General features: G+C 31.8%; 1 protein-coding gene, 1 long non-coding RNA gene and 1 other non-coding gene across 3 annotated transcripts in view; 1 reads left to right on the top strand and 2 right to left on the bottom strand.

The window, feature by feature from the left end:
- The first annotated feature begins 919 nt into the window (after positions 1-919).
- Positions 920-1,523, top strand: LOC135267165 (uncharacterized). The gene is made up of 2 exons (XR_010335505.1): positions 920-1,228; positions 1,276-1,523. It is a non-coding gene; the product is annotated as an uncharacterized LOC135267165 (long non-coding RNA).
- A 163-nt stretch (positions 1,524-1,686) lies between these two features.
- On the bottom strand, positions 1,687-2,543 carry LOC107397703 (uncharacterized). The gene is made up of 4 exons (XR_010335503.1): positions 2,389-2,543; positions 2,203-2,335; positions 2,045-2,152; positions 1,687-1,998 (listed from the first exon to the last, which is right to left on the bottom strand). It is a non-coding gene; the product is annotated as an uncharacterized LOC107397703 (transcript).
- A 4,304-nt stretch (positions 2,544-6,847) lies between these two features.
- LOC100141988 (zinc finger protein with KRAB and SCAN domains 1) overlaps positions 6,848-15,451 on the bottom strand; it is a 36,648-nt gene continuing 28,044 nt past the window's right edge. The window contains exon 4 of the mRNA XM_064356974.1: positions 6,848-15,245. Within this exon, the coding sequence (XP_064213044.1) occupies positions 14,957-15,245 (289 nt within the window). The 3' untranslated portion in view covers positions 6,848-14,956. The remainder of the gene's footprint in view (positions 15,246-15,451) is intronic.

Raw genomic sequence — 15,451 nt, 5'->3', positions numbered from 1 at the left:
GATAAATGTTCCGGGTATCGAAAATTGATAAAAATTTTGACGAAAAGTGAAACAATTGCGACGAAAATCTAAGACTGAGAGCAAAACGGTTTGTTCCATTGTAAAGAGCAGCTTAAAATGTATAAAATGTGATGGGCTTTAGCAATTTTTTTTTCTTAAAATTTTGAATTTTTCGGAGACACGGTTAAGGTGTAACAAATTTTTATTTTTTTTATTTTCTTAATTACTGCAAAACTGTGCAAAAAAGTAGAACTATTTTAATTCTAGCTTATGTAAAATGAACCGGGGAATTGACTGGCGTCAAGAAAATCGCAAAATTCCTAACAATTTTTTAGTTATGAATTTTTTTAAATTTTACCTAGTTTAGCTTTATGAGCAATTTACGAGAAAACTATTAGTGCGAGAACAATGATCTTTTTTAAAAAAGATAGATAATTAAAGGAGCCTTTCCAACGATAATAAACTTTATATAGTTATCTCTAACATTTCCGGAGTTATTGCATGATAATTGTTCCTTGAGGAAAATTGAGGCACAATTGTTTTTTTTTAAAGTCTTTTGAATAAAAAGTTTTTCTTAGACGCAAAAAATTTACTACTTGTAATAATAATGAACAAAAATAAATGAATTATAAATTATCTTCGAATTAGAATTTGACTGCAATAAATTGTAAACTTTTCTCAACTTCTTTTCCTACAATTTTTTACGTAATTCTTGTACAAAACCACATTTCAGCATCACTTATACATATTTTTTTTCTCAGCGACTCATTGAATATAAGAAATCAATTGAAAAAAAATCACAGTAAAATGTACTTTTAGCAGGTTCACTCTGTATGTCTTTTATAAGCACCGACTTTAACACATGTTATCAGAACTCGTGTGCAAAATAAATAATGATTATCATACGTATAATGTGTACTCAAATAAGCTTGTAACCATTTGCAACAACAATATTGCAGTGCCCATGCTGTTTTTAATTAAGTTGTGTTGTGTGTTATCTCTTATCATTATGATAAGTTGATGCAGTTGTATGATGTGCCAATCAAAAAAGTGAAAGAAGCATGGTAGAGTCATTAATTAAATTTAGGTGAAACACCTGATAGATATTAATAAACAAGTAGTCAAATTTAGTTGTCAAAAGAGCTTTTTGAGGATCAGTTTTGCTATAAAAGCACCAAAATCGCTACTGATCCTTACAGTACGTTTATTTGGTGTTAGTGAACAACAGGTAAAAACTAGTTCTGTGTTATTTGTTGTTTATTATTTTTTTTATAGTAAATATGACGAAAGTTGTAATTTTGTTGATCCTTGTCATTGCTGTGGCCTCAACCTTGGCCTACTCCACACCTCATTTCCACCGCTTCCGCAAAGCCGACGTCGACCAAGCTGAAGTCTTCAGATCCCTCTCCAACTTCTTCGACCAATTGAGCGTCGAGGCCGCCAACAATCCGGGAAATCCGGGCGCTCCGGGAGCTCCGGCCCCTTAATTTGTTTCAAAGTTCGAATAAATTTCAACAATGAGATGTTGTGTTTTCGTTGATTTAATGCGACCAGAAAGGGGCTGTTAGGGCGCATCAATCCACAGACGCACACACCTGTAGATAGGCCATTTCACCCGGAATGGGATTACATGGGAAAAGTTGCTTCGGTTTATTGTTATTTGGTTTGGAAGGATGGAAATTAGCGTTTCCTTATTTCTTTATTTAAAAAAAATCTTTTACACTTATTTTATTTCTTTTGATACTTTAAACATAGCCCAGGCCAGGAACAAGTTAATGAACCACAAAACAAAACCTTTTGCTGCAATCACAAGAACTGTAAGTAATGCAGTCGAGCAATAAAATTCGAAATCTAATTTTGAGTTACTTGTTTTTGCAAATCTTAGACAATTGTCGTAATCGGCACCTAGAATAACCACTGTAAGAAAATCCCAAACGCAAATCAGTAACGTGACCAAACTCCAGGCTTTGATACTTTTTGATTCGTGTCGAAGCCAAACTGAAAATATCTTAGTTTCGGAATCAGAAAATTGCACAAAATTTACCTCGAACTGAAACTGCAATCCAAGCCAAGTCTAAGAAAAAATAAATCAACATAAATCCAAAAAACACACCGTCTGTGAAAGCTTGCTTGGTGAAAACGACCTCATTGTCTGAAATTATAAATTAAATTTTACAGCTCGTTTTTTTGATAATTACGAACTGTTTAGTAACAATTGGTAAATGAAAAAACCGATATAATCGTGGTAACTTTTTGGCTCCAAATTGGCCAAGTGGTCGTTGGAGTAATAGATCATGCAAATGAGGGACATAAGTGTCCATGCCAGGCCTTGGATCTGTAATAAAAATTAATAAAAAATCTTGATGTAATTTAAATTATTTGACCTACGATTCCAAAAACACTAGCAATTTTTTTAATCTTGACATCGGCTTGTGTTATTTGCATTTTTCTACCAATGACACTATTTTTCTAACTACGTAATCACTCTGTACAGACAGGGAAATGAAAATAAAATCGCTCCACCGCCTGATTTACATAGCGGGATAAGAGATAAGATATAAATAACTGTGGGAATTATTACCAGGAATTCATAAATATTCCTGTTTGATTTATTAGTAATGAAATAGTTTATTTAAATAAAGTCGTAAGTGATAAATTGTTTATTTACAAAAAAATTATATTTTGAGGAACTAAGGAGAAATTGTTATACACACCTTTAAATAAAGATTAAAGGAAAGTAAAGTAGATAGGACTTATAATTGTTCTTTAGCTTCGCGGTAATCGGCCTTTTAATGATTGAAATCTTGTACGAAATATTGCACATTTTAAAAATTTTATTATGAGAATTGTGATGGCGTTACACGTTTCGCGTTAGTTTCGCCGTAATCGGCATTTAAAAAGTTAACAAAAACAAAATTTAAGTTGTTTTTTTAAAGTTTTTCTCACTCGAAAACAAAAAACAATGCTAAAACGTCGTAAATTGGGGTTACTTGCAAACTTAACTTTTTGGCCTAGTTCTTCTAGTTTCGCTGTAATCGGCGTTTGAAAATTATTTTTTAATGATTTTGCCTAGAAACGTGCTACATTGTGTGGTTTTTTTATAATAAATACAACGGCGCCGTTTGTTTTGCGCAAGCTGCAAAAGTTCTGCCGTAATCGACTTCTGGAAAATAGGTTTTTTATTGGTATAAAATATTGCTTTGAAAGTTATTTTATTTTATAGATTTTTTACGGGAAATCTAATGATGTTAGACTTGTTCTGCTTAAATAGTACGTAATACATGATTCTGAGCATTTTAGTTTAATCCATTCTTATTCGAAAACTGCTAAATTTTTTTTGCAAAATGTTTTCTGAATTCGTTAATTGGGGAAAAATTATTACACACACCTTTAAGTAAAGATTAATGTAAAGTAAAGTTGATAAGAGTTATAATTCTTCTTTAGCTTCGCCGTAATCGGCCTTTTGATGATTGAAATCTTGTACGAAATATTGCACATTTTAAAAATTTTATTATGAGAATTGTGATGGCGTTGGACGTTTCGCGTTAGTTTCGCCGTAATCGGCATTTAAAAAGTTAACAAAGGCAAAATTCAAGTTGTTTTTTTTTAAGTTTTTCTTACTCGAAAACAAGAAACTATGCTAAAACGTCGTAAATTGGGTTTACTTGCAAACTTACACTTTTTGGTTTAGTTCTTCTAGTGTCGCCGTAATCGGCGTTTGCAAATTATTTTTTTATGATTTTACCTAGAAACGTGCTACATTGTGTTGTTTTCTTATAATGAATACAATGGCACCGTTTGTTTTGCGCAAGCTGCAAAAGTTCCGCCGTAATCGACTTCTGGAAAATTGTTTTTTAATTGGTATAAAATATTGCTTTGAAAGTTATTTTATTTTATAGATTTTTCACGGGAAATCTAATGATGTTAGACTTATTGCGCTAAAATAGTAAGTAATACATGATTCTGAGCATTTTAGTTTAATCCATTCTTATTCGAAAACTGCTAAATTTTTGTTTGCAAAATGTTTTCTGAATTAGTTAATTGGGGAAAAATTATTACACACACCTTTAAGTAAAGATTAAAGTAAAGTAAAGTTGATAAGAGTTATAATTCTTCTTTAGCTTCGCCGTAATCGGCCTTTTGATGATTGAAATCTTGTACGAAATATTGCACATTTTAAAATTTTATTATGAGAATTGTGATGGCGTTGAACGTTTCGCGTTAGTTTCGCCGTAATCGGCATTTAAAAAGTTAACAAAGGCAAAATTCAAGTTGTTATTTTAAAGTTTTTCTTACTCGAAAACAAGAAACTATGCTAAAACGTCGTAAATTGGGTTTACTTGCAAACTTACACTTTTTGGTTTAGTTCTTCTAGTGTCGCCGTAATCGGCGTTTGCAAATTATTTTTTTATGATTTTACCTAGAAACGTGCTACATTGTGTTGTTTTCTTATAATGAATACAACGGCGCCGTTTGTTTTGCGCAAGCTGCAAAAAGTTCCGCCGTAATCGACTTCTGGAAAATTGTTTTTTAATTGGTATAAAATATTGCTTTGAAAGTTATTTTATTTTATAGATTTTTCACGGGAAATCTAATGATGTTAGACTTATTCTGCTTAAATAGTACGTAATACATGATTCTGAGCATTTTAGTTTAATCCATTCTTATTCGAAAACTGCTACATTTTTTTTGCAAAATGTTTTCTGAATTCGTTAACTGGGGGAAAATTATTACACACACACCTTTAAGTAAAGATTAAAGTAAAGTAAAGTTGATAAGAGTTATAATTCTTCTTTAGCTTCGCCGTAATCGGCCTTTTGATGATTGAAATCTTGTACGAAATATTGCACATTTTAAAAATTTTATTATGAGAATTGTGATGGCGTTGGACGTTTCGCGTTAGTTTCGCCGTAATCGGCATTTAAAAAGTTAACAAAGACAAAATTTAAGTTGTTTTTTTGAAGTTCTCCTCAACAAAAAACTATGCTAAAACGCCGTAAATTGGGTTTACTTGCAAACTTACACTTTTTGGCCTAGTTCTTCTAGTTTCGCTGTAATCGGCGTTTGCAAATTATTTTTTAATGATTTTACCTAGAAACGTGCTACATTGTGTTGTTTTTTTATAATGAATACATCGGCGCCGTTTGTTTTGCGCAAGCTGCAAAAGTTCCGCCGTAATCGACTTCTGGAAAATAGGTTTTTTATTGGTATAAAATATTGCTTTGAAAGTTATTTTATTTTATAGATTTTTTACGGAAAATCTAATGATGTTAGACTTATTGCGCTAAAAAAGTATGTAATACATGATTTTGAGCATTTTAGTTAAATTCATTCTTATTTTAAAACTGTGACATGTTATTTTTATTTACAAAAATTATTATCGGCACTTTTAAATAAATCTAGTCTAAACAAGAAACTGGTTCAGAATCACCGTTTCAGTCATTGGAAGGCAATCCGGTGGTTTTGTGATTTTTATTTTTTTATCTTGGCAGTTTGGTAAATAATTTTTTAGGTGATTTTCAAAAAATTCCCACATTGCGTTTTGCTGACTATTGACATACTGTTTTACAACATCTATTTAAATATTTAATAGATAAGATACTTTGAAGTTTGATTTCATAATTTATATTTCATAACGTATGGATTAGACTGCTGTTTAAAAATAGAACCTGAGTGAACAGATTTTTTATAGGTTAATCCGTTTGTTGCTTCAGAACAATAATTTTCTTTCATAATATCTAATCATTTTTTGATATTCGAGCAATGTAGTAGATTTTAAAATACCATTTTTGAGTAGGCACTAAGACAAAAAATACGCTGATAAAATTACTTTAAAACAGTTTATAAAAAAGGCTTTTGACTGCAAAAAATTATTAATTAACCAATTCTCGTATAATATACTTTCGTAAGGGAGCTAACTAAGCAACAATTATATTATATGATAAAACTTAATGATCGTAACATTTTTGACGTTTTTCTACAAATAAAAAATGGATTTATAATCTTGAGTTTACTTTTGCAGAAAATTTATTAGGTAATGTAAATATCTACAATTGATTACGAAAAAAATATTTTACATAAAAACTGTAACTATTTAAAAAAAATATGAAAATAGGCAGAAGGGGGCGTTGATATTGTTAATTTTTAATGCCATTGATAATTTAGGTGTTTGGTCAATTGTTTTTTTTTCTTAAATACATTTTATTTAACAGGCAATTACAATTTTTCCAACATACACATGGTATTTTAATTTCCTAGAAATTAATCGCAAAAAAGTTCAACTAATATTTATTTTAGTAATACTTGTACAAAGTATTCAAAAATGATTGTTCATCAAGTCGACTATGGAATTCAAACTCAATGTGCCGCGTCATTCAGATGACTGTTGTAGTTTTTGAGAAATGTCATATCTGTCAAATTTTTGAATCAGCTTTTTACTGACTTTTTTATTTTTCGGCAAAGTTATTTCAAGTGTTTCTGTAATTTTTACTGTTGTGTATTTTTATTTATTCGATTTTTATACAGGATGAGCCAATAGTGGGTGGTTTCTGACATGTTCATAAATACAACCAAAAATACTTATTGCACTTAAATGAAAAACCTTAATTGAATCAACGTTGGTTTTTTGTCTTTTAAATAATAATAGCCTGTAATGAAATTTTAGCAAAACTGTCAAGACAGACTTGACAGTACTCAGAACAGAAAAAATTCAGAAATAACCCACTATTGACTAATCCTGTATGTGAAAAGGAACTCGTACTTTACTCGAAAATGGAACAAAATGTTTGAAATAAAAAATGTTTACTTACCTGTCTGTTTGTGTGGGATAGGTGAAAGAAAAACCGTACAGATTAAAAATATTTTATTGCTTCTTTGGGCTAGAGTGAATCGAATATAATATATGTTGCTCTAGATTAACACATGCATACACTATAACTACCTAAACTTTCCTTTATGGGTGATGTATATAAAGATTGACGTAATTCACATTTTTATTTTTGTTGAATTTTATTGCTTTCTATTCCAATTTGTGTCAGAATGTTCTATCGACTGCAAAAGGTTTATGAAGTTATCTTCAGTCAAGCTCTTGTCTACAACAGACGATTCATCCATTCCATCCCATTTTATTTATATCGCTTGACGGCGGAAAATCCCCGAAAAGGAATCGCCCTTCCGCCTCGAAAAAGTACTTTCGATAATTAAATCGATGCTAACGAAAGAGAAAGCAGCGCGACTGTGTTTAAAAGATATATTCCAATCAATTGGAAAAATGTTTAATAAAACTCGAGCGAATTTCACGCCCCATAGAAATTTAATGAATGCAGGAATCCGCATTATTGTTGATTGTAGAAGTTGGAATTGAATCCCGGATAGAACGGATGGAACGCTTTATTGTAGTCCTTTAACAAGCGCCGTGAATTAACTATTCTAATCTTTACACGTGAATTCTACGAAATTCGAAACGCAACAACCGATTTAGATTTTTCTTTAAATGTAATTGGTGTATGTTGTAAGGCTGCGACTAGTTTAAGCTGACAACCAAACAAGTCTGCCCCATCTCTACACTGCCGTCGACAAACTCGCCCTAAATATCACTTGGTTCACTATCATAAGCCTTAAAGTAACTTAATTCTAGGTGCATGCAGTATTGCTTCGATTTACATCAAAATCTCGCTTTTAATTGTGGCTCTTTTTTTTGATATATCGATTTGATTCCGAGACTGTGGCGACCTTTGGTTTGTTCCTCCCATAGAGTATGCATGTAGTAAAGGTAAAAACAGTGTCGGATTGGGGGCTATTGGGCCCACCGGGAAATCCCTGGAAGGGCCCTTTCAAATTTTTTTATAAGTATATAGGCTGATTTTAAAACGTCAGGCGCTGTAGAATTTTTATCAATGGCCTGATTTTAAAAATTCAATAACTTTAATAAAATTGCTTTTGGTGTAGTATTTAATGCTTTTAATTTTTTTCCAAATGTCATACAGTAAAACCTCTCAACAACGGACACCGATGAGGAACTTTTACTTGTCCGTTGTAGAGAGGTGTCCGCTAGTGGGAACATTTTAAAATAGGTTTTGTTACGTTCCTACAAAAATGTCCGTTGTGAAGAGGTGTCCGTTAAGGGAGATTTTACTGTAGTATTTTTTTAGTCTATTCAACTTAGACCCATATTTTTCTCTGAAAGATTTTAGCTTTTTCAGTGCAAACATGTGCAATTTATTTTTTTACTAACAATTTTAGTTGAAAAAAATTAATAAAGTTGGATAAAATTTAATAAAGGTCAATAGAGTGCTGTCAGCTGGTATAAGTACACACTTGGGCGGAGCCTAATTGCGCACAAATGTAAGAAGTGGGGAGCAGTGGCGTTTTTTATTTTTACAAGCTTCTATTTTTTTTAGGTTTCTTAATTTTCTAAACAATATTTTTGTTCAAATCTTTAAATTATAAAAAGAAAATTATACTTTCGAACAGTTAAATACAGCCTAAAATATTCTATGACATTTAGAAAAATCTTAAAAGCATCAGCCTGTACTAAGAGTTATTTCATTTAAATTTTTTATTTTTTGAGATCGGGCCATAAACAAAAATTCAACAGCATTATCTGTTTTTTAAAATCACCCTGTATGAGATGTACAGTGTCAAGTAAAAAATCTCGTACACCTTTGACAATACTTGTAAGTTCCTAGTTTTTTGACAATGAAATGTCAAAAGTGCTCCAAATTTTTGGCTTGTCCTGTTATAAGAACGTTATAATAAATTATCATTGATCACTTTTCAAACAAATCCTCGAACAGGTCGATTTTATTTTTTTAAATGGAACATTTTTACATCATAGTAACATCTGTAATGTCATGCGTTTTAAGTTGTAAGTTGAAAAGCTATTTTAATTTTTTTTAATGACAACCAACTTTTTTGTTTACTGTTTTTACTATACATCTTTATCTTTCCGATAATCAGAAAAAAAATAAAGGCTTTGTCTTTTTGCTCTGGCTTTATTTTATAAAAAGAATTGTTTTTTATGTTTTTTTTTATTAATTACCATATAAACACTTAATGTGAAACCTTTAGTGGAAACTTTAATAACTTTTACAATTTATTTATTATTTTTTTCTTTTTTAACTTTTTGCTTTATTTTTTGGAATTTTATTATACTTAGTAGAAAGATGTGTACTATTTAAAACGGTGATCAGAAATGTCGATTGAAATCTGAAAAAAATTGTTTTGTTTCTGAAACTAAAATGTTTAGAAAAAAAATGGATTTATATTTCTGAGTTTATTTTTTCAGAAAATTTATTAGATAATGTAGGTATCTACAATTGATTACGAAAAAAATATTTTACATAAAAACTGCAACTATTCAAAAAAAATTATGAAAATAGGCAGAAGGTGGCGTTGATATTATGTAGACAATTTAGGTGTTTGGCCAATTGTTTTTTTTTTCTTAAATACAATTACAATTTTTTCAACATACACATGGTATTTTAATTTCCTAGAAATTAATCGCAAAAAAGTTCAAGTAATATTTATTTTAGTAATACTTGTACAAAGTGTTCAAAAATGGTTGTTCATCAAGTCGACTATGGAATTCAAACTCAATGAGCCGCTTCATTTAAATGACTGTTGTAGTTTTTGAGAAATGTCATCTCTGTCAAATTTTTGAATCAGCTTTTTACTGACTTTTTTTGGTTTCTAGGCAAAGTTGTTTCAAGTGTTTCCGTGATTTTTAATGTTGTGTATTCTTTTGTTTTTGCATTATTTTGACGCATCTGTTACTTTGACGGCATTCCCAATTTAAATTGAGCGGCACATTACATTTAAATTTTATAGGTGACTTGATAAACAATCATTTTTGAGCACATTGTACTTAATTAAATATTTAGTATTGTTTCTTGCCTAACTACAAAAATAAAAATACTTAAGATTAAAGTAAATAAAAATGTATTACTTAAAAAAATATTTTATATAAGAAATAAAATGAGCTATTTGGCAATACCACAGCCATCTTTATAATTTAAAAATGCAACTTTATAACTTATCAACTCAGGGGATGAAGTGAGAAACTCGAGTTTTAAATTTAATTAAAAACAAGAATTTTTTAATATATCTTTAAAATATAATTTTTCGAAAAGTGTTATTTTGGGAAAATTCCCGGTTTCCCGGCGCCACAACCCGACACTGTGTAAAAATATATCCGCCCAACGCACGGGAGTATGTATAACGGGTATATCAAAACATTGCTAACTTAAAACGACTAACACAGAACATACGACTAGAGCACGAGCAATCCGGTTCAGAAACGGACTAAAACAGTCTTGTTATTGGACCTTTTGTTCGCAGAGAGACACCGAAGGTAGGGAGACACAATTCAGACGAATTTGCCCAATTTTGCCCAATTTCTCATCTTTTATTGACACCGATCAAAAGCACAGCCACGGAAAGACACTAACTCCGGTCGCAACGTTGGGCAAGCTTGTCTGCACGAACATGCACGAACACTGAGAAACACCAATTTTGTACTTATATAAATCAGCGATTTAATCCGCTTCTGAAACTGTCCCATTTTTAAGTGTTACAGCAAACGCTTTGTTGCAAAAATAATCTTTTTCAGGCTCTGATGGTTGTACTGGTAACAATTAAAAATTGTCGCTGGCGAAATCATTCGTTGTACAATTTTGGCCATTACTCGTAGACACTCACTATTCTACCAACTAAAGTGGGAAAAAATTGAAACGATATGACGGACTTGTCGGGTTTTGCGTTTTCACAATGGCATAGTCCTTAAAAGCCGTGACTAGATAAACTCCTATGACTTCTACTTATATATCTCACTTGATTCAAGGTCGTAACGAATATGGAACTATACAGGAATATAATTTATAATACGAATTGACATCTACGACTATGAGTTCGTTGCTTTATTAAATTCTGTCAGTTTACGTACGAATATTAAGCGTTTTTCGGTATTCGAGTATTGCTTTTTATTGCCTGGCCTTGCCGCAATCTTTTTATATTAATAAAGTTTTATTTTTCAATTATAATACACGATTTATGTACAATTAAACTCTGCAAGAAACCTGCCCCCGTACAAACTTATAGCCATTTTTCGGGTTATGACCTAAAGGACGGTACGTTTTTAAGACTGGTCATGGATTAAACAGATATCAGCTTACTCAAAAGTTAAGTGGAGATATTTTATTTTGTACAAGGGAGGTTTTGACCCGATTCCGGTTTCCCGAGTTGTTGCTACATTTCCGGGAGAGATGCGCAAAAATTGCAAAGTTGAAAACGGCTTTTATCTAGCCTCACTTGCTGTTTACAGGAGATAATAGTATTTGGACAGGATTATCCAAAAACATAACGCTTATCAGCAGAATTGTTAGTTTGATTTAATCAGAATTAGTCAAACAGTGGTGAAACGAGAGAAATGCCAATGCCAAAGTCTGCATAAAATAAGCAAAAAATTATAGAATACATTCAAGTAAAAGTATATAAAACTTAAATATTTTTTTAGTTTCGCCGTAATCGGCTTGTTAAGAATTAACTCTTTTACAAAATACTGTTCATTTTTAAGATTCGTTCTGAGAATTTTGATAGTGGGGAACTTTTTGCATTATCTATTATAGTTCCGCCGTAATCGCCATTTGAAAAGTTAAACATGATACACGTAGCTCTTCTAGTTTTGACGTTATCGGAGTTTGCAAATTAATTTTTAAAAATTTTGCTATGAGACTTTTATACTTTTATTAACAGCATTTCAATGGCGTCATACATTTTGCGTATGCTGCAAAAGTTTCGCCGTAATCGGCTTTTTGAATTTGTTTTTGTGCGAAATGTTGCCTTAAAACTTTGGTTATTTTAAAACAATTTTACTGGAAATCCAATGGTGTTAGTCTTTAATTGCTGAGTCTAATAGTTCCGACGTAATCGGCGCTTAAAACATCAAAATGATAAGACTGCAAAATGTTTGAGTTTTTTTCGAAAACTGAAAGATCACCGGAATGACAGATCAAGTCCAAAAAAAACAACCGCATTGACATGTCAAATTATATTTACTAACAAATTTGATACTTTTAGTTTCGCCGTAATCGACGTTTGAAAATTGATTTTTTAAGGTGTTGCCTTGAGCCGTGCATCTCTTTATAGGTTTTATACAATGATTACAACGACGTGGTACATTTTACAGAAGCTGTAAAAGTTTCGCCGTAATCGGCTTTTTGAACAATATGTTTTTTGCACGAGATTTTGCATTAAAACTTGTTATTTTAAATTTTTTATGGTGTTAGATTTTTTGGCTTTAATAATTTCGCCGTAATCGGCGTTTGAAAGGCGAAAAAGATATGATTATCTACAAATGTCGATACTTTTCTCGAAAACTAAAATATCAGATATCTACCGGAAAGACATGTCATAAATTTTATTAATTAATAAACTTAGACTTTTGTGTCTTAGTTTTTTTAACTCGCCGTAATCGGTATTTGCAAATTATTTTTTTTAAGATTTTGCGTTGGGACGTGCGTCATTTTAAAGCTTTTTTACAATGGTGCTATACATTTGGCGCATGCTGCAGAAGTTCCGCTGTAATCGGCTTATTGCGTTAGCTTTAATAGTTTCGCCGTAATCGGCTTTTTGAATTGGTTTTTGTACGAAATATTGCCTTAAAACTTTGGTTATTTTAAAACAATTTTACTGGAAATCTAATGGTGTTAGTCTTTAATTGCTGAGTCTAATAGTTCCGACGTAATCGGCGCTTAAAACATCAAAATGATAAGACTGCAAAATGTTTGAGTTTTTCTCGAAAACTGAAAGATCACCGGAATGACAGATCAAGTCCAAAAAAAACAACCGCATTGACATGTCAAATTATATTTACTAGCAAATTTGATACTTTTAGTTTCGCCATAATCGACGTTTGAAAATTGATTTTTTAAGGTGTTGCCTTGAGCCGTGCATCTCTTTATAGGTTTTATACAATGATTACAACGGCGTGGTACATTTTACAGAAGGTGTAAAAGTTTCGCCGTAATCGGCTTTTTGAACAATGTTCTTTTTGTATAAGATTTTACATTAAAACTTTTAAAGTTTTTTTTTAATGGTTCAATTTTTTTAACTGGCTTCAATAATTTCGCCGTAATCGGCGTTTGAAAGGTGAAAAAGATAAAATATTCTACAAATGTTGGTTAAGTCTGAACAGAACTTCACCAGAATGACATGTCATCAATTTTATTTACTAACAAACTCAGACTTTTTGTCTTAGTTTTTTTAATCTCGCCGTAATCGGTGTTTGCAAATCATTTTTTTTTTAATTTTGCATTAGGACTTGCGTCATTTTATAACTTTTTTACAATAACTACAATGGTGCTGTACATGGTGCAAGCTGCAAAAGTTCCGCTGTAATCGGCATATTGCGCTAGCTTTAATAGTTCCGGCGTAATCGGCGTTTCAAGGTTGTAAAAGATAAGTTATTAAACTACTTTTGGCGTTTTTCTTAGAAACTAAAAGACTTTAAGCAAAATGCAGATAATCATTGGAATGAATTTGTTCTTGGTATTGAAGCTCCGTAATCGGCTTATTGAATTTGTTTTTGTAAGAGATATTGTCTTAAAACTTGTGTTATTTCAAATATTTTTTACTGTTAGTCTTTGTTTGCTAGATCTAATAGTTCTGACGTAATCGGCGCTAGATACATCAAAATGAAAAGACTACAAAATGTTTGTGTTTTTCTCGAAAATTGAAAGATTACCGGAATGACAGATCAAGTTCAAAAAAACGACCGCCTCAACATGTCAAATTGTATTTACTAGCAAATTTGGTCGCCGTAATCGACGTTTGAAAATTGATTTTTTAAAGTGTTGCCTTGAGCCGTGCATTTTTTATAGGTTTTATACAATGATTACAACGGCGTAGTACATTTTACGGAAGCTGTAAAAGTTTCGCCGTAATCGGCTTTTTGAACAATGTTTTTTTGCATTAAAACTTGCGTCATTTTAAAGTTTTTTTTAATGTTAATGTTTAATGTTTTATTTTTTTTTACTGACTTCAATAATTTCGCCGTAATCGGCGTTTGAAAGGTGAAAAAGATAAAACTACCTACAAATGTTGTTTAAGTCTGAACAGAACTCCACCAGAATGACATGTCATCAATTTTATTTACTAACAAACCCAGACTTTTTGTCTTAGTTTTTTTAATCTCGCCGTAATCGGTTTTTGCAAATTATAATTTTTTTAATTTTGCGTTGGAACGTGCGTCATTTTTTAGTTTTTTTTACAATGATTACAATGGTGCTGTACATTTAGTGCAAGCTGCAAAAAATCCGCTGTAATCGGCTTACTGTGCTAGCTTTAATAGTTCCGGCGTAATCGGCGTTTCAAGGTTGTAAAAGATAAGATAATAAAATGCTTTTGGCGTTTTTCTCAGAAACTAAAAACTTTAAGCAAAATGCAGATAATCACTGGAATGAATTTGTTCTTAGTATTGAAGCTCCGCTGTAATCGGCGTTTGAAAAATTGTTTTTTTTTTGTGCAAAACATTGTCTTAGGACTTGCCTCATTTTTAAGATCTATTATGGGAAATCCAATGGTGTTAGAGTAATTGTTCTAGCTCTAATAATTCCGCCGTAATCGGCATTTGAAAGTTAAAAAACAAAGAAAATATGATGTTTTTGGCGCTTTTTTCGGAAACTGAGACTAAGACTTTTTCCATAGATTTTGACGCGCTGATTACGGCCGTATCGGTCTTTTAGATCGTGGTATTTTAGTTCCGTTGTAATCCACTTTTTTTGGAACGTGTATCATTTTATAAATTTTCTATGGCGATTACAACGATTTTTTGGGTTACAATTAAAAGTTTTACGTTTTGTTTTTGGATCATTCTGTATTCCAATCAAAACAAGCTCACCTCTCCGAAAATGTTTCATTTTTTTTTCTCGTAATCGTGTAATGTCATCGTCAAAAATACTTAATCGACGGTGATGGTCTGCGTTTCGGCGTGCACCGTCGTTGTCATCTTCAGCGTTTTTGTTGTCGAAACGTCGCTTCCTTGCTTCTTGGTCTTGTCGTCCCACAGCAAACAGGCCGTTTCCTGGTGCTTGTTCAGGTATGACTTGAGCGCGAACGTTTTGTGGCACTGCGGACAGCTGAAATTTTTATCGCCTGAATGCGTCTGCATGTGCGCCCTTAGATTCGACCGATCAGCGAAGGCCTTGCCACAGTGGGCACAGCCGTAGGGCTTCTCTCCAGTGTGCGACCTTAAATTAAAACAAAAATAAATTAAAACCAACTACTCTTTAGTTCAGTTAATTAATTCGTCAGCGAAGGCGACTAATTTATCGTTAATGTTTAAAGCACGAACGAGCTATTGCGAGTAGTTAAACATTTTTTTCTATGAATGTTAATACAAAATGAAAGTAATTCACGACACCACAACTGCCATTGTAAATCGGAGCAAATTCGG

This window comes from Tribolium castaneum, chromosome 1 (genome assembly GCF_031307605.1).
Source record: "Tribolium castaneum strain GA2 chromosome 1, icTriCast1.1, whole genome shotgun sequence".
NCBI lineage: Eukaryota > Metazoa > Arthropoda > Insecta > Coleoptera > Tenebrionidae > Tribolium > Tribolium castaneum.
This window is presented reverse-complemented; position numbering and strand designations above follow the sequence as displayed.